This window comes from Leptonotus elevatus, chromosome 5, assembly GCF_054856555.1.
Source record: "Leptonotus elevatus isolate MCC_2025b chromosome 5, RoL_Lele_1.0, whole genome shotgun sequence".
Taxonomy (NCBI): Eukaryota; Metazoa; Chordata; class Actinopteri; order Syngnathiformes; family Syngnathidae; genus Leptonotus; species Leptonotus elevatus.
The window spans coordinates 7,702,031-7,722,058 of NC_141243.1; the positions used below are offsets into that span (position 1 = coordinate 7,702,031).

Genomic DNA, 20,028 nt, shown 5'->3' on the forward strand with positions numbered 1-20,028 from the left:
TTTACAATCAATCATTGCTAATTACTTGGAGGATGTTTCATTACACTTTTTTTTTTTTTTTTTTTAAAGGAAATCAACGGGTGATGTATGACTTTCGGAATAATAATACACACTCTCTGACGTCTTGTTATTCAGAAATATTCCTCTGAGGAGAGGGGAAATGAGGTGGTTCAACAAATTTGCGCAAAACGATCCCAGGTTAGTTATCAACAAAAAGTAACATTTAAAGATAGAGCCAACAAAAATAGGCATAAAAAAAAGGCAAAAACCATATATTCTTTATCTGCTGCATTGAATTATATTTCATACATGACGAAATCAACATAAACAGAACATTGTAAACAATAAAAGTATACACACCTATTAATACACCCCTTGCACATATTCCAGAAAAGGTCATAGTTATTCAAATGTGCCAAATTATTAGAATTTTTTAAACGGCCTGCAAAAAGTATGTCATTTTGACATCTCAAAACAGGTGCGCTCTACTTGGCAATGTATTTAAATTTTTTAATGTTTTAGACTGTGTACTTTTAGACTGTTACTTGCGGTAACAAAGTTGAATGAATACTTCTGTTATTGTCAAAGTCACCCCCCCCCTCTCCCCGCCCTCCCCCCAAAAAATGACTGTGACTATTTTTACCATCTCTAGTAAATTCAATTAACTGCCAATAAAAACTGAGCATCACTGTCGAACTATTTGTAGTTTTTAAATCAGTTGTTGTTCTGTGTCTCATGAAAATGTTGATGGTGGATTAAGCAACTCCTTTTAAGACCGTTAAAGACGCCCGACGTTACATTTTTAGCATGCACGCAAATGTCGCTGCGAAATGAACAAAGACACATGCAAGAGAAAGCCTTCTCCACCCTGACAATGACCACTTTTGGTTAGAAGAATCCAGGACATTGTGTTCAAGCCAAACATTTGCAGGATGTCCCTCACTTTGATACACCCCCCACCCCCCACCACCCGCCCCCCCATTGTTGTTCTTTTGTCTTTTGTAGTCATGAGAATTGGCAGTCATGTGTCTGTATTGCCACATCTGAAGCGGCATCTGCAGTAGCATTACAGATTTGATATAAAAAATGACCTGGTGTCTACGTCGACCACACCCAGTCATTTAGGATTCATCTCAAAATGAATAATAAGTACATATGGGACATTTTTGGGCAAAAAAACAAAAACAAAAAACAATAGCAGTGTCTCTGCTTGCCAATAAGTTGGACCATACCGAAAGACTTACAGAGAAAAAAATGTAAATGTCATGTGCCTTTTATGATTCAAGTTCATATTGACTTTTGAACTCATTCACTGCCATTGACGGTTATATACGTCAAATATTCATTTGAACTATTTCTATTAGTTTAACCTTTTTTCCATTTTTGTTAACAAGAGTATGAAAACCTAGAATTTTTTTTATTGTACATTTACAACATATATAAAATTTGTGATTAATCATGAGTTAACTTGTGAAGTCATGCAATTAATTATGATATATTTTTTTTATGTATCGCCTTACGCTCCTAATTTTTAATAATATTTTCTTTAATCGCGTCAGGCGATTAACATTTTTAATTGTAATAAATTGCATGACTATAATAATTAACTCACGATTAATCATAAATGTTATATCTGTTCTAAATGTAAAATAAAAAAAATTATAGGTTTTCATACTCTTGTTAACCAAAATGGAAAAAAGGTTACACTAATAGAAATAGTTCAAATTAATTTTTGATGTCAATAGCCGTCAATGGCAGTGAATGAGTTAATTTACTTCAATTTTTATATAGAGTGGTGCCTTGAGATACTTACGCACATCATCATGGTTTGGCACTGCAAATTCGTCCTTTACGGATTTTGGGCTGGCCAATATTTGTTGCTTTGTGCTCAGGCCAAAGCCATGTATCATAAAAATAAAAATAAAATACAGCTTTGGCGCCATCTGGTGCAATGTTGATGTCATGCACCTATATTAAACTGAGGGGAGGAGCTTTATAGTCCGGCCATAGCTTAGTCTGGGAAAAAAAAGTGGGAAGTGGTGGTTTTTTAGTCCGTTTTTGCATAACAATATTTCTATAATTGCACGGTGACAATTATTTTATTAAGAGGTGGCTAATGAAGTAATGAAGACTGAAGGTCCATTGAGATGGACTAATAATCTAAAATTCAAATGCAGCACATTAAGCCCTCAAATCTGCTCATGCTGCTGTGACTCACAATGAAATATTACTGACATGTTATGAGGAGGGTTAGTGAGTCACTCAAGAGTAAACTTTTATTTTTTGCGCAAAACTCAGTCGTGCCATTTGGGGCCCTTTGATGCGTAATTGTGGGGATTTTCCTTGCGATGACGACAACGACATACATGAATATGCAAATGAGACAACGAGGGGTTTCCAGAACTTGGCAAAGCATACAAATTAAAGTCATGGAATACGGGTGGTTGTTCTGGTCTGGTTATGATTTTCTGTCCTGGTGCCAACATGGTTACATCATGTTTGAGGAAATAACGTCATACTTACAGCCTGGATGAGCCTTTGAACAGTGATGTGTTGCTGACGCGTTCATTAACCACAAGGGGGCGGCAGTGGTCCGATTTGCGATGAATTGGAACGACAAAGGGAAACGATTTGGGAGGAAAAACATCTGACATGAAGTCATCGTCATTGTCATCAGTGCTGAAGAGATGAAAAGTTGAGAACTGCAAATATACACATTGTAAAAAAATACACAAGTAAGAAGAGCCACATTTACGTTTTTAAAAGTATGTCCTATGCATCCTTTTTCATAAATATCTAACTTATTGGCAATGTTAACGTTTTTTTTTCTAATCAAATTGACTTTAACTCATTCACTGCCATAAATTAATTTTTTAAAAGATTATTAAAAATTAGGGGTGACAGGCGATTAAAATTTGTAATCGTAATTAAGCGCATGACTTCACTAGTTAACTCACGATTAATCACAAATTTTATATCTGTTCTAAATGTGCAATAAATAATTTTTTCTAGGTTTTCATACTCTTGTTAACAAAAGTGGAAAAAAATGTTAAACTAATAGAAATAGTTCAAATGATTTTTTGACGTGTATAGCCGTCAATGGCAGTGAATGAATAATAAAAAAATGTTTTTAAAGATTGTTAAAAATTTGGGGTGTCAGGTGATTTAATTTTAACCGCATGACTTCACTAGTTAACTCCCGATTAATCACAAATTTTATATCTGTTCTAAATGTACAAAAAAAAGGTTTTAACAAAAGTGGGGGGGAAACTCAACTAATAGAAATAATTCAAATGAGGCAGTGAATGAGTTAATTATTTTTTTTATTTTAAGTACAGGAGATTGCTGTCATGTGTAGCAAAACGGTCAAATTGTGTTCATAAAATAATAACAGCCAGAATCCTTTTTATTGTTAAATGTATGGAGTAAAAGAGACAAAAGCGTCAGACAAGAGTTGAGCGGACTTTTCTTTATTTTACAGTGAGAAGATGAAGGCAGAATCACAAATAAAAGCACGGGAACACACACGAGACTTTGTCAACATGTCACCGATTCTTCTCTCCCACATGCACACGCATGCGCAAGTAAGTCACTGCAGACGCATTCAAGTGCTATTTTGCTACCTCACGGGTTTTCACAGTGATCAAAACGTATTAGTAAGATACGACGGTTTTCGGCATTGTTGACTGAGAGCGGCCACGTTCAAATCAGGGGTGGGGCAAAAATGTATTTCACGATACGGGTGTCCATATTTATATTATGTCATTAAACTGATGTTTTTGTAGTCGTTTTTTTGTCTCGCATTTTATTTCAATGTATCAACAATTGCACCATGACTCTATAGTGATATCGTCGATACCGTGCTGTTTACTTGACTTTTTTTTCCTGATTCAGTTGAGATCATTTTCTTCCAATTGATTATTGATTGGCTACCGTCATACACTGTCTTCTACAGGGAAGACAATGTTATTGCTACACAAACATCAGATATGGATATTATAGCTATATCTTCAATATCATAATCTCTCCTGTTGATTCTTCCAATACAGCGCACAATTGCTGTGTCATGCTATCGTTGGCAATATATCGCAATGTGATCGATTCAAGATTCCGATTCCCCCCCCCTCCCACGTCAAAGTCATTTCAGTCCTCCCACCCCTGATTTAAACCAATGTTTGCTCATTGACTTGTATTTGTCCATAAGTACAGTACAGAGATTTATTGTGTGTGTGTGTTTTTGTGTAAACTCCGACATTGTTCAATGGCTGCCGATGCATGAGAGGTTATCGATGGTCCAAAATGCTACTAATAGTAGAGCGAAAGGAAAGGCGTATTAGTCAAGTGGTAATAAATACAGTAGTAATAAATGGATTCCAATGTAAACCTCATTGAGTTTCTGACTTTAGAGCAGCTTCCCTTCCGCGTTCACAGTGACGTGGCGTTTTCCCCAAACGCCTCGGCGCGGCCTCCGACCCTCTGACGGGGAGATGGGCGTCCTCGCGTGGAGCTCTACTTTTGTCAAATGGCCAAACTCCGCTTTCTGTCAGACCTGACAGACGGGAAGAAACAGTGGTTCAAAAAAAAAAAAAAAGATTGAAAATGTTTTATATACATGCTTTTTCTGGAGTTTCTTCCGTTTTATCGATTAACCCGCCTTGTATTGTTATAATGTCCTGATTGTGATTTTGTTCCTATTTGTTTTGATATAATTTCCATTACATCTTCACGTATTGTAGATTTTCTTGTTCCAGTTTGCCAATGATTGTTTTTCATTATTTTTCTATTGTTTCCATAGAATTAATCTAGTGATGGGAAATGAAGCTTCATGAACCACTTGAAATATTTTGGTTTCAAGATGCTCTGGAAATTTAATCAATTTCCACTTTAAAACAAGAGCACCATTCCAGACGAGTAAAAAAAATAAAATAAAAACTCTTGCCTTCACTAACATGCGTAGAAACGATCATGTGCCGTATATTATCTTAGCTTGATAAACTGCGTTATAGTTTTCTTCCAATTTGGCAATTATCGTGAAATTGCTGAATCATGACAGTGCCATGTATTTTCATATAACTCATGAAAGACTTACTTTGCTGCGGCATCCTTTAAATCTGTGTCCAGCCTGGTGTGTGGCGTTGCAATAGAGGGCAGAGAAGAGAGGTTAATGAGGGAAGGGGAAGGGGGAGGGGGGGGTTGCTTTCGGGGAGACCTCATTTTTGTTTGTGGTGGATTAGTAGCCTGTGTCCATTGTGCCACATGAGGGTGCAGGAAAGCAGAATTTGTTTTTTTAGTTAAACACAAAAGATTTGCATTACATTTTGGATGCTACAAAAGCAGGAAACATGGCTGGAGGAAAAAGGAAGGCAAGATTTAAAATTATTACAAAGAATAACTGAAAGGAATCTTCAGTGTGTTTAAGCTAGGGGTGTCAAAATGAGTGTGTTCATTTTGAGTTGATTTAAAGTTCCTTTAACACTGCTCATTTTTTTGAACGTGTGATTCATTACTTGGGAAGCCTTTACTGGGCAAGGTAAAAACTACATTTGAAAAAACAATTTTGTTAACGAAATAAAATAAAAATGAAAATGCGTTTACAAAACTAACTGAAATTAAACTATAATTATAGCAAAAATGTCCTTCGTTTTAGTCTTTGGTAATAAATTGAATGCATGAGCCTTTGAGGATGATTTTAAATGTGATTTTAAGTAGATTTATTTTTATATTAACCGGAATAAGGACATTTGAAAGTGTGTCACACGAAAGTGACGTCATCTAGCAGCAGCCAATAGAAAAGCAGCTTCAGATGACCTTGCTCCCATGGTGTTTTTTAAATATTGAGCACAAGTGAAAAAAACTGAAACTAAACTAAAACTAAGCATTTATGAAATAACTAAAACAAATAAAAACTAACAGAACCACCTTGAAAACTAATTAAAACTAAGTAAATTTAAAAACCAAAGCTCGAAACGAAATAAAAACTAAATTTTAATTTAGCAGTAATAAATTTAATAATAATGCATATATTTGTGGAGACTGGGGTCAAGTTGTATTTTACAATTTTTTAAATATGCAGAATTTTGCAAGTTATTTCATGTTAAAGATTAGATGGCTCTTAATATGAAACCAATATGAAAGCAATTATGCCATCTAGTGGCAGATGACTTCAACGTAAATCGATATCACACTCATTTTTTTTTTACAGTAGAGTACATCTTTTTAATTTTATAAATTATTATGAAATTACTGTATCAATGACTAAAATATGCAACCATATTTCTATTAGTTTAACAATGTTTTCCACTTTTATGCTAACAAGAGTATGAAACTATAATATAATATAATAATAATATTTCATTGTACATTGATATCAAATTTGCGATTAATCGTGAGTTAACTATTGAAGTCATGCGATTAACTACGATTAAAAATTCTAATCGCCTGACACCCCTCGTTAAAGCATAAAAAATACAAAAAATACCAAAGGTTGCCTGCCTTCCCGAATTTGTAATGATTGGAGTTATTGTTATGGGAAACCTGATTTGCACTGCTATAGCATTCTATAATAATAATAATAATAATAATAATAATAATAATAATAATAATAATAATAATATGTGGACCAGTACACTTTTTAAAAATATTGTAGAAATATTTAATAAATACATTTTGGGGAAATACTGTGCATACTGTATTTATGTACCGTACGTGCCTTTAAGGGGCGGCACCTAATGGGGCAACTCGTTCTCCCGGTGTTTAATAAAGGAATTGAACGTGCATTTGCTGGCGGAGGCTCCCCTTTCCCACAAGAAAGGTTATTGCAATAAGTTAAAAAAAAAAAACAATCGCTGACTATGATTAATAGTTTCATAATTTAATGTAAAAATATACCCCAAACTATGATGCAATTCAAATGACGTCATTTCCTTTTACATGCACATGCACTGAGGAGTGTCTGTAACTTCCGCTAACAAGCCCAAGGCAAAGAAAACGCAATTAGAGGAATTTGTGAAGTGGCGAGCTCGTCCTCACGAACAAACCATCAAACGAGCAGAGAAGGCAAAGGAGTTAAAGCGCCAAATGGAACTCCAGGATCTTGGAAAAGTGAATGTGTTGGCGTCAGGCTGCGTCAGATGAAGGTTAGTAAATAGAGTACAGGCGGCTCAGTGCTTTTTACCTCATGCATGCAAATGTGTGTGCCGCCCTCTGTTGGTCATACCTTGTAACACATGACATGGAAGATCAACACACAAAGTGATTTTTGCCAAATGGCGTTTTGTCTCTTGCGGTAATAATCGTCTACTTTTCAAAACTAAATACATGCAGAACATATTGTATTGGATGTCAACGCGAGGTGTACCTAATGTTGTGTCCATTGGAGTGCAATGTGCATTAAACGGCACTGGTGGACCTTCAGGGTAGCCGCGGTTTATTTTTATTACACTGCTTTCAGTACACGTATTTAATTTTTTTCCTTTCTGACATTTTATTGCAACAGATTTTACCGATCACATTATATTGTATCTGGATGTTGTTTTTTTGTGTTCCGCCCAGTGCCTTCAGAATCACCAGTGCCAGCTGAAGCGATTTTTATATTTCAAATTCATCCTCACAGGACGAGTTGGTCAGAGCAAAACTTGCAATTTGTATTAGATAAATATTGATTTGGACTTCTCCGCATGATATACATGGCACAGTATCGCGTTTTTGTACAGTGTCGATTTTTTTTCCTGTAATTGTGAGGTGATAGCGATGCTATGAAGAGATGGATTAACTCATCGAAGTCGCCACCAACGCACGACTTGCCATTGATATTTATTAAAACTCACTTGACGATGCTGGGCGGAATGTGGACGTACTCCATGGGGATGATGTGTCCGAGCTCCTGCAGGCTGCTCACGTACTTGATTTTACTGCTGAACTTAGAGCTGAACACAAAACACAATGTTTGACAATCATATAGAACTGTATTTTGGATAACGTCTATTAGCCATACGAAAGTATTTATGCTCCGTACTGTGTATTAACTCATTCACTGCCATTGACGTCAAAAATTAATTTGAACAATTTCTGTTAGTTTAACATTTTTTTCCACTTTTGTTAACAAGAGTATGAAAACCTAGAATTTATTTTTTTTATTGTACATTTAGAACAGATATAAAATGTATGATCAATCGTGAGTTTACTATTGAAGTTATGCGATTACAATAAAAAAATTTAATCACCCGACGCGATCTAAAAAAAAGAGAAAAGATTATTTAAAAATGAGCAGTGTCGGCCGATTAAATTTTTTAATTGTAATTAATTGTATGACTTCACGAGTTAACTTGCGATTAATCACAAATTTGATATCTGTTCTAAATGTACAATAAAAAAAATTCTAGGTTTTCATACTCATACTAAAAAATGTACTAATTGACATAGGTCAAATGAATGTTTGACGCCAAAAACCGTCAATGGCAGAGAATGAGTTTAAAAAAAAAGACAGTCCAAATCTGTAATGTCATTGTTGCTGATGTTCCTTTGTTTACGTTCCCATAAGTCCTCAAGATCTCAACCACAACTAAATTGACTCGCTCTCTTTACGTCTTTTTTGTGTGTCATATATAGAGGTTGAAAAAAAATGTAACAGGCCTATTTGGACAGACTAAGTAGTAGAAATTACAAATATCTATTTTCAAATGTAGAGTCAAAGTAAGAAAAGCAAATCTGAAAATAAACACTCAAGCACAGATACCTGAATGATACTTAACTCATTCAAACCCCAAAATGTGTAAATATATTTTAATAATTTGTCTTTCACTCCCAAAAACGTATTTATATGTTTGTTTGTTTTTGGCTTTGATGCAGCTTCTGACATGAAGAGATGGCTTAAAGCAATGGTAGTTATTACAAAAAACGGCCAGTAGGTGGCAGCAGAGTATAAGAGATTCCATGTTGCAACAAGCTCTTTTTGACAGTGTTTTCAACAGGAATGTGAATAATGATTAAACATAATGCTAATTGCTGCAAAACGAAAACAGATAGAAATTTCCTTTTTTTCCTAAGGAAAGAAGAGACTCTAATCTTTCTCTTGGTAGGTTCCATGTTTTTATAGCTATAGAACACAATATTGTGTGGGACTTGCAAAATCAGTCAAAACCAAGTAAAACAGCCTGGAGCGAAGGGTGTTGCTTCAGTGAAAATGGCTGGGAGTCAATGAAATAGGTATATTGGACTAAGTTACTTCCCATCAGTAAAGTAAAACTGAGCGAGATAAATGCAATGAACCTTATGAAGGGTCTTGTGACACCTAGTAGTGTTCTGATGAACCAGGAAGGATGGACGATGATGAACATCTTTAGGTTCTTCTTCAGCCTGAAAGAAGAGAACATCATCAACGGATAGAAGGAAGGAAGGAAGGAAGGAAGGAAGGAAGGAAGGAAGGAAATGTCATCTCGGGAGGTTTCATCACAAGGCACAGTTTGCACTAATGAGCAGAACTCAGTCCAATAAGTTGAAGCCACGATATGTAAAAAAAATAAAAAATAAAAAATAAAAAAATAAATAAAAATGTCACCTTCTGTCAATCATCTGGTAGCACTTCTTCATCCATGTGAAGCCGGGCATCCTGCGGCGAGGCGTGGCACCGTTCAGGTAGACAATCATGTAGTCCTCTGCCACCATGAGCTCCAAGGTGCTTATCACGTACCTACACATGATGACACATATATGATATCAGGAGCTGGAGTCGGGTTGAGCGCTTAGAAAGCAGCTCCTTGCGGGTGTTCTCATTTTCAGTTCTCCCGGCATTCAGATAAACGGGCTGATAAGTGTATTGGCATTACAGTAGGAGTAGTTTTTTTTGTTTACCTCACATTTTGGCTCACAAGCCCCCCCCAAAAAATTTAAAATTTAAAATGAAAAATAAAAATTTAAAATTTAAAATTTAAAATTTAAAATTTAAAATTTAAAATTTAAAATTTAAAATTTAAAATTTAAAATTTAAAATTTCATAAATAAAACAATAAATTAATCAGCTATGTCGTGCTTTTTTTTTTTTAGACCACTCATGGGCTACTCATGTTGTCCTTGGAGCTAACTAGTATATGCTGGCACCATGTTTTTTGTTTTTTTGTTTTTTGCAATTTAATCAAAAGGTATCTGTGTAAGTAACTGTAGCTGTCTCTTACGTCTAACCTCCCTCTGTTCCTGCCCCTCCTCGGCGCCTAACGGTTCACACTTTTCCTCTTTGCTTACGAGGAGAAAACTTGACTTTCAAAAACCATGGTAAACCATCAAACCAGTAATCTTTGCCTAGGTACAACTATATTAATATTGGACACTAAAAAATACTTTGTCGTTTCCTTGATCCGCTCACTGGGTAGCTGTGAATCTTGTGAAGATTGGCTTAGTTTTACCCAAGGTTGAGCTAATTATTTTTGACCCAGCAGGTTGGGTTGTAGGTTGGATTTTGGCAAGCTGAATAGCTAAAGCTAGCTGTAACAAAATAACTAGAAATAAATTGATAAAAACATTGTTTTCTTTAACAAAACAAAATAAAGGCAAAAATGCCTTTAAAAGAACGGGGGAAACTGAAACCACACCTTCCGTTAATAAAAGTAAGTAAAACTATACTTGTAACAAAAATGATTTTCGTCTTTGTCAATGAATATTAAAAAAAAATAATTATAATAAATAATGTTTCTTGGTAGCTTTTAACTCATCACTATGGCAAATTTTTACCCCTTGTCGGATCAAATTCTCAACCCACCGTGCAAGGTATAAAGAAGCCATCATTAGCTCAGTCGCTAGGTTAGCTTAAGCTTAGCTTAGCTTATCTCAAATAGTACTATTAATAAGTGCGTGTTTGACTTACAAGAAGAGGTTTTCCATGACATAGTTGTAACTGTCGCAGTCGCTGTCAGGCAAGAAGCAGGCGGCAAACACGATGATGGCGTTCTTCTCGGCGTAATAACCTGACATGAATCACACGCGTCACGCAAGGGAGGCGTCAACGGCTTCCAAATGCGCGCGCGTCGTGTCTATACCTCCGTGCGAGATGACCCTCTTGTACGCCTCGATGCACTTCATATCGATGCGATGCTCCTGCTCGCCGATCACGACACTCCTCCACAGTCGACCGTCCTCGCCGCCCCCTTCCGGAGAAACGGCGGCGTCGCGCTCCTCCTCGGACGTGTCCAACTCCTCGATCCCGACGTCCAGGTCGTCTCCGGTGTCCAGAGCCGCCTCCTCTTCATCCGTGTCCAGGGCGTCTTCGGAGAGCAGGGAGCCTTCGCTGCGCTCCAGCGACACGTTCATGGGCGGCGCCGCCAACTTGCGCCTTTGGCTGGAGCCCCCCGACACGTCTGCGGAGGAAGGAGGATCTGCCACAAAGTGGCAAGTAAACTTGTGTGGACTCTTTATTGCACGCGCGACCCTGAATGCAGCACATATGTTGTTGTTTTTCTTACCTTCCCTGTTCTCTGTATCCTCAGCTTCCTCGCTGGAGGTCCTCCTCGTCATCATCACGGTCGTCGTCGTCGTCATCCCCGCTGCCGGCTGGTCCTCGCGGTGCTCTTGCCTGCGCCAAGGAACGCAATCCGTGACATATGCGACCACCGCCATCACTATGACCAGCGTAGACAAAAGGACACCGCAAAAGCCAAAGAACAAAAACATAATCCGGCTACCGGCGGAGACATTTTTGAACAAATGAGGCAAGTCTTCATGGCAGGCTGCACGTGTGGGACGAGGGGAACAATACGGGAACAGTGTTGCCCCCGCCCCCCACCCCGTCCCCTTTCAACATAGCCCCTCTCTGTACATGCGATTAACATAACGTCTCGTAACAATACACGCACACACACACACAAAAATAACACAGACACACACTCTCCTCTTGTATTTACAAACCTACCTTAGTATGAAGCAGCTTGTCCACCACCGTGTCACATGACTGTCACATGACTATCACAAACACACACACACACACACACGCACACACAAAGAAAGACAGAGGGAGGGCCGCGTACCCCAAAGAGGAGGGGCAAGTTCATCAGAATTACAAAGTGGGGCCAAGTGATGCAACTGTTAATGAGGAGGCGCTTCACACACATACACGCACACACGCACACACAGGCCTGGAACGAACTGAAAATAACAATATTGTGTGTTTCAGTAAAGTCCCCAATATATAATACTAATAAGGACAAGAAGACTAATAAAAAGACTACCAATATTATTATTATCATTATCATATTTATTATTATTATGAATTATCATTAAGCTAATCCCTACTACAATTTTTATTTTCACAATGTCATATTTGACAAAACATTAGGTACACCCTAATATTCTTGTCTGCAGGCTTCCCAAATGAGGGGCCAAAATATTAGGTACACCCCAGCTTGTCTGTCGTCTGTGCCATTTTGCAGAATTGTCTTTTGTGGAGCGATACACACCCCTAATTTAAGCATTTTTCACACTCAAAACGGGCTACTAAGGGAAAAAGCCCTGACTGAATCTCGAAAGGCAAGACTGACCTGGACATGAGAAAGTGGGCGTATCCCTCAGGCACATACTGGACGTGATCCTCCCGCACAGGGCGCTTGTATTCGGTGCGACAAGGTTCGAAGTAGCTCTCGTCCCGCTCGGCTACTAGCGGGACTTGAGTTGAAAACTCGGCATAGACGTCTGAGGTACTCCTTGCAGGCTCACCGCCTTCCTGGGTTTCAGTTCTTTGATCAACATGGTGGTAATTGTAACCACTCTGAGGTGGACCCTGAGCTTCAGTCCACTGGCTTGTAGAACTCTGATGTTGTGATGTCATATTTTCGCATCTGCAAAATGAGAGACGGAGAAGTCAAACTTTGTCACAAGGGATCACCCACACAAATATGAAAAAAAAAATAGTTTTTAAATTTTCCAATTTGTTGTCTTTAAAGTGTCTGCTTCAAAACAAAAACTTCCAAAGCCATTTATTGCGTTAGTTTTTATTACTTACTTGTGGGTTTACACATGATAGAAATACCAACCAAATGTCATATTGCGGTCTAAAAAAAGTACAAACGTGCAACACAAACACTTTAAATTCCCAACAAACGATTAGAGTAAAAACTGTGCACACGCCTGATAAGGGAGCGAATTGAGTTTGTGTTTGCTGCGGTGAGACTCAGGCTGCAACGAGGCAGGAAATGCATATTCATTTAGGCGTAAACACATTTATAAAAACACTGAGAGGCTCGGATCACAGCTTGACGGCAAACATCTAAAATGCGATCTCCCTAACATTTATCTAGCACTCACAAAATTGTCTCAATAACACTAAATGCGGTTTGAAAATTTGGGATAAATAACAGAATGCTAGATATAGATCATGATGAAAGTTAATCAATTCATCCCTACTGTTATGTTCTGGAGGTTGGATCCAAAAGATGCAGACACTAGTTACTAGCAACGGTTTCAAATTTTGGCGTACGATTATAGTCTGAGAAAAAAAATGCGGTTTTGCGGTTATTCATATAGGCAGAAAAAAAATCACATCAGCATTCTTTGAAAAAGAAAAATCTTTTTTTTTCTTCTTTCTTTTTTCTTTTTAAGAGCTCAGTATTGTTCATTCGGTAATGTCATCATCATTGCTCTTTTTTTTTCTTTTCTTTTTTATTATTTTGTATGTGGGTGAGTATGTGTATGTGCGTGTGTGTGTGCGTTTGTGCATTCGTTAGTTCACCAAAAACCTATTAAAAAAATCCCATACCGTTCACCTAAACCGAACACCGACCTCAATTTTTATTTTTAACAGCAATAATTGAACTGAAAATAAATAAAGTTGCTGCCTTTTAAAACAAATACAGCAGATTAGACTCGTAGGCTCTTAAAATAGGGCCTGGGCGCTATGTGTAACAAGTTTCATTTTAAAACAAAACCCATCTTTTTCTTACATCTTTCAATTTCTTTCCACTTCAATCATACTTACAGGTGAAATGTTCACCCAAGCCTTTAAACTGGCGATTTGTGCAGTTTACCGCTACACCTGTAGGCATTTTGTAGCCAAATGCGTATGCCGAGATACGTTTCTTGGGAGTACCAAGATGGCGATCCAGGGGTCAGGGAGGTGGCCGGTGGTTCCCGCCGCCGGCAGCATCGACCTTCTCCGCCTCGCCCCCTCGCCACCACTTTGGTTTCCCCTTTCCCCACGTCCACTCAACCTGGTCCAGCCCGGGCCGTGGCTGGCGCGGGGGTGTCAGCGTGGCCCGGCTGCCTCCGAACACCCACAGCCGTCGGGTACGCAACTCTCCCCGCACCCCGTAAATGGGCCGCGTGGATGCCGCATGGTGCATTTTGCGCCGCACGTGAGTTTAAACTGACGAGCTGTTGTGAGCGGAAATAACCGGTGTTGTTGAACGGCTGCGGTTATTTAATCCTGACGTTTAAAAAGTACGGTTAATCGGTTAATAGCTGCACCCCTTGTCCTTATGCGACTTGAAGAGATTGTTTTAGAGGGCCCAAATGTTGTTTGAATCTCAGCAATGAACTTTCTTCATCATTAAATACTACGATTTCCTACAAAAAAATTCATTGCGTGTTCATAGAAGACTAAATTGCAGACTTGATAAACTGCCTAAATTGGCCTCTAAACCAAAAGTCAGCTGTTATAGGCTGCTGCTTGCCCTGGATCCTGAAAGCAAAAGTGTGTGTCACTCACCCTAAATTCAGAGAGCAGCTTTGTTGAGTGGCCCAGCAGTCTCCGTCGTGGTGTCCGACCAAGCGATCATCAGTTTGTCCGCCATAGTAGTCCAATAAACCATCTTGGAATGGGTCATTGTTTGGTGGAGGTGGACAACTTTGGACCAGTTCCTCTGTGAAACTCAACAGATCATGAGAACTTTGCACCGTGGTCCGTTCTTCCTCCAGCCCTTCCTCGTCGTTTTCCTCCTCCATCAAATCTCCTGAAAATGGTAATCCGAGGGCCTTGTCACTAGGGATGCCCGATTCGCTCCCGGGGCTACTAACCAAGGAGCTGGTGTGAGATGTGGCGGAGCTATTGCACGATGATCGCGGTGTGTCCCGTCTTGGTAACGGATCCCCCCAGATTTGAACGTTGGAATGGGGTGAAGTTGAGTTGACGGGTGAGTGCCCACTGTCTGAACCAGAGTCCTCCATGGAAATTTGGGAGTGGACATAAACCTCCTCTCTGGTTCTCAGGAAGTGATCTGATGGGTGTCTCAAAGAAGGTGACATACTTCTGCCAAAGACGTTGGATTTATCTTCGTAGTAGCCTTCTTCCAATTGTGTTTCACTCTCAGATGGTGGCCTTGACTCTGACTGAAAAGATTGGGTGAGACCGTGGACCTCACTGGTTGATTGATCATTTTGGCTCTGTCCGCTTTTCTCCGTGGTCTTCTGATTCTGAGCTTTCAGCACTGAAACGGCATATGAAAGCATGTTAAATGTTTCCATGGGCTTCCTGGATCCTTTTGGTCGCCCTTCAGCCTCTTTGGCATCATGCTCTGCTGCCTTTACTGTTCCCGGAACAATAATGTACTCCATTTCAAGGCATGAAGATGAATCCCCGTCTGAATTGGACATTAGTTCGTCTCGACTGCCTGGGCTCAATTTAAGCGTCTCTCTGTCAACGCCAGGACTGGGGCTAAGCGACATTGTCTCTCTTGTGGAACATTCTTGGCTTTGACTATCAGCGAGTGTAACCCTTTCCGGCAGACTGTTAGATGGTGACGCCGGTCCAGAGCTTTCCGGTTTACTGGACGCAAGACTCGCCGACCTATCTGGGCTCAGAGATAAAGAATCCTTACTCTCGATTTGATACTCACAAGCTTCTACTAAATTTGCCTGATGATCCTCCGAAAGTGTCTGCGAGTTGTCAACCAGAATAAAGGGTGAACGAAGCTCGACAGAGTCTGTTTTCTCAGTTGAACTCAAGTCGCTCTGGCCTTCAAAAAGAAAGACTTTATTTGAATTGCTTCCATCAGATTCCATCTTGTCTTCTACAGGTTTGGTCAGAGCTATGAATGGGCTGGACTGCTCTTCCAGTTGTATCATATCTCCAACAGGACCACTGTGGATCTCAGGGGAGGATGAAATGCTCCAACTGGATCCTCCTACATTTTCATAATCTGAAGTTGAGATGACCATGCGAGGAGCAGGAAGTTTCCCTGCTGGCTCAGGGTCCACTGTGTCTGATATTCTGTCTTCTTCCGCGTCTATGACTATTTTGACATTCTGCTTTTGGCCGATCCATCTGATGTCCTCCTTTTCTCCTCTTTCTGCTTCTCTTCCCTGCTGTTTGCTTGCAGTAGTACAACTTCCATCCGCGAGGCCAGCGTGACTACGGTCCTTTCCATTTCCGGGTCCTTCCGGGCTTGCGGATGAAGAGCTGTCTTCTTGTATGGTCGTGTTCCACATTTCCATGCCGCCATAGGAGAATCCCTGAGAACTTTCCACGCAAGCGCCACCTCCCATTTTGGGCGCCGCCCCTGCAAAGGTCCCAGAGTCTTCGGACAAATTGTCGGGTGTCGTGAGTGGAGAAAAACTGTCGTCTTTGATCGTTGTATTCCACATGTCAAGCGATTCGGGGTAAGAAGTGGTGGTTCCGCTATCTGATTTCAGAAAGCCCTTCTGTGCCGAGTAGGTCCAGAAATCCAGCGTCTGTATCGCTCTACCTGCTTTACTGCCCTGTGCTTCATCATTGTCCTCCTTAGATGTATCTGGCGTTAAAGTGTTGAGTATAATTTTCTTCTTCTGCGAAGGTCGTGTTGTTTGATTGACTCCAAAGACTGCAGCTTCTACTTCCTCCTCTGGTGGTGTCAACTGCAGTTCAGCCGCAGTAACCGGGTTCCATTGATCACCAAGTACGGAATCTCGGTTCCAGTTTTCACACATTTCTGTCTGTTCGGTGATCAGACTAAGTTGTGGTTCCAGGCTCCAGTCCCTCTGTGATCTCCCTTCTCTAGTCGGTCTTCCACCATCGGATTCTTTGCCCCTTACTTCCTCCAGATTCTGAGGGCTCTCCGACCCTCTGGTTCTATTCCAGGCGTCATTAGATGAAGGCCCGTCAAAGCCAAGTTCCTCCCAGGTTTCAGACAAGGACGACGAGATGCTGTCCTTGTGCTGCAGGCCGCTGATCCTCTCCACCACATCTTCGGGGAAGAACCTGGCGCCGCAACTGCTGGAAGGGTGACCGCCCGCCAGGCTGTTGACCGGTGTGGGAGGAACGACAGTCTCGATCATCTCCAACATCTGACAGTCCGGATCAGTAGAAGATTGCCTACTTTCCAGACCACCCAAAGAACTGGGATCAGAGAAATCCACCAAGTTTAGTTCCTCATATTCTGACAGACTAGAGTTTGTCACAGCCTGCCGTTCTATGTCTGCTTTTCCTGCGGAATCCTGTAGGACGTGATGCGGATGGAGTGGCTCGAAATGAAACTGATCCAAGTGCTCATTCCTCTTTTTGTTTGAACGCCGACGCCGCCTCCTCTCAGGCGGGGCAGGAGGCGAGAGGGACGACAGTCCCAGAGGAGAGGGGTTCCTCAACAGGAGGCCCCCGGGGCCTGCCGTTGACCCAATGATCTCGCCGACCGGGCTGTCGTCACTGAGAAACACTGAGCTCTCCTTGGAGGAGCGGCTGCTGCGGATGGTGTTCATACCGCTGTCGGGGCTCACCAACTCCACACTTGCTCGGACTCCTCCAGGATCATCCTCACCCTCTGGTACCACCCTGCGAGAACACAAAAACGGAAGGTTGTATGCCCTCCAAGTGTTGGATCTTTGGATAATTGCCCCTTTAACCCACCTCTCCATTGCTACCACATCTCCACCACCTCCTTCGAGTCTCTCTGTGTCCGAGCCTTCCATGTCATTGATGCCAGATGAGCCCTGGGAGAACTCCACGCTGCCCGCCACCCCCTCTGTGGAGGACGTCATGCTGCTGGGGCGACAGGCGAGCATGGAGCTCCGCCGATCCACGAACTCCTTCAGGAGGACTCGGACCTCCTCTTCCAGAAGCAGCAACGATGCGCCCAAACTTGAGGAGGTATTTATTTGGGCGTGATAGACCTGAATATAATCCCTCGTTTCCGGTTCGCCAGAGAGAGACCAGTTGGTAGTCTCCTCAAGCTCACAGCAGATCTGCAACAACAGCGTTTAGTATAACTGATTTTCTATCATCAAATAATTGCAATTAATAACGATGATACAACAGTGGTAGTTCCACGTTGTCATGGAGATGCGTTACCTGGTTGAGGAGCTCTGTGTTGTTGGAGTAGACTGCCAGCTGCAGGCGAGGAGGCCTAACTGCATCTTCAACAGCCAAGAGAAGCATCAGTCCATCGTAGCCGTGCCGATTGCAGAAGGATTTCAAGGCGTCTTCGTAACCAAGCCAGTGCTGGGAAAGAGTCGAGAAGCATCAACATCTGTAGCCAAAAACACTCGAAAGACGCTCAGTGTGAAAACGTTTGAAAAGGAAATGGCACATTTACTGACAAGTTAATTCAAATGTATGTAAAATGACAACAACAGAAAAGTAATTGCCATCACTCAGTTGAATATTAAATCGAATCATAATCCCACTGAGTCAAACCGAATCGAAATGTTCCACTTTCAAATCGAACCATCCTTGAATCACTCCAGGTTTCAACAACATTTTCGAATCGTCTTCTGCGGAGAGATGCACAGTTGAAACGGTAAAATACATTGTAAAATACGATGGGATGACTCAATTTGTCAGAACTCTTGTCAAATTAAACTTTAATTATAGGCTTTTTAACTTTCAATAATGAAAATACAAATGGTGGGATATTTTGCAAAAATTACAATATTTTGTGAATATTAGGATGAGATTTTTTTTTTTTTTAATGTCTCTCACTTAAATGAGTTTTATAGTTGTTGAAAATGTGGAATTGTGAAAAAAATGGAAACCTTTCAAACATGAAATGTACAAGCCCATATGTCCTCAATTTTGTGCATGTTTGGAAGTTTGTCTGATCTGAATCAGTGGAGAAATTAGGAAAAAGTAGAAAGACAAAAAAGTGGGCACATTAATAAAAAGAAATAATTTTGATGCAGAACAACATGGAACAGAGGGCAAGGGAAAACAATTATCATGTGTGACTGTCATAGCGTAAAAACGATTAGTTAGCTTTCCGCTGTGGTTACAGAGTCGACAAACTCCCACTACTGCACATATGATTTCCCTCGCAAAAGGAGGCCTTCATCAATGATAGACAAAGCTGTCAGCGTGATTTATAGGCCGGCAATTAGCGTTTGGTCTTAAAACAGCCACCATGCACAGATTATGCTAATTCTCTCGCGGTGATGAATGGCTGCAGAAAGTCGCGTGTTTATCGAGCAAAAAGTTGCTTAAAAAAAACGTATTTGCTCAAATTGTTTGGATCTCTTGTGCAACTGTTTGTTTTGCATTTTTGAATATGAGGCAAGAGAGCAAATTCAGAAGTCTTATTTTCAGGTACAGTGATTCCTTGACCTCCAGGTTTTTGGAAAAGACATGTAGCAATGAATGTATTTGAATTCCCTCGCATGTGGGCAAGGAGTGTCACTATCACCGCAAAAAAAAATAATTATGTGTGTGTGTGCATGCGTGCATGTGTGCGTGTGATTGATGAAGGCTGCAGGCTCTGTCTCTACCAGGGCTGTGTCAATATTAACCTGCCAGGATGAGGTAGCACATCACTCCTTCCTCCTTCCTCTCCACAACATGGCTGCTATCCGACCGATCAATCGTAAACACACACTACACTGACAGGGGCCATTTCTCAGCACTGATATCCTGATGAGTGCAATGAAGCTTCCCAGAGGCAGTTATTCTTGTTGCATATGGCCCGCGAGCCGCGGGTTGCCCACCGCTGCTTTGAAGTTACAATACACACGAGCATAGAGAAGATGGAGCATGCAAAGATGGGATGCGATGACACGCAGGGAGACAGTCTGTCCGCCATTTGGCTCTTAACGGCGTAAATTAGCCACCCATCCAGTTTCCACAGATTGCACCTCCTTATAAATTAGCAACATGTT

General features: G+C 40.6%; 1 protein-coding gene across 2 annotated transcripts in view; it reads right to left on the reverse strand.

Moving 5' to 3' along the window:
* Positions 1–3,343: 3,343 nt before the first annotated feature.
* The window catches only part of LOC147173515 (uncharacterized), a 33,625-nt gene continuing 16,940 nt past the window's right edge, over positions 3,344–20,028 (reverse strand). Inside the window, exons 7-19 of one of the 2 annotated variants that reach the window (XM_086076536.1) lie at positions 18,233–18,382; positions 17,792–18,126; positions 14,684–17,716; positions 12,522–12,818; positions 11,451–11,560; positions 11,028–11,363; positions 10,856–10,955; positions 9,557–9,688; positions 9,268–9,354; positions 7,827–7,925; positions 7,175–7,216; positions 5,090–5,122; positions 3,344–4,549 (exon numbers count right to left, since the gene is read on the reverse strand). In XM_086076536.1, the coding sequence (XP_085932662.1) occupies positions 4,519–4,549; positions 5,090–5,122; positions 7,175–7,216; positions 7,827–7,925; positions 9,268–9,354; positions 9,557–9,688; positions 10,856–10,955; positions 11,028–11,363; positions 11,451–11,560; positions 12,522–12,818; positions 14,684–17,716; positions 17,792–18,126; positions 18,233–18,382 (4,785 nt within the window). In that variant the 3' untranslated portion in view covers positions 3,344–4,518. The remainder of the gene's footprint in view (positions 4,550–5,089; positions 5,123–7,174; positions 7,217–7,826; positions 7,926–9,267; positions 9,355–9,556; positions 9,689–10,855; positions 10,956–11,027; positions 11,364–11,450; positions 11,561–12,521; positions 12,819–14,683; positions 17,717–17,791; positions 18,127–18,232; positions 18,383–20,028) is intronic. The other variant, XM_086076537.1, reaches the window with a different exon arrangement.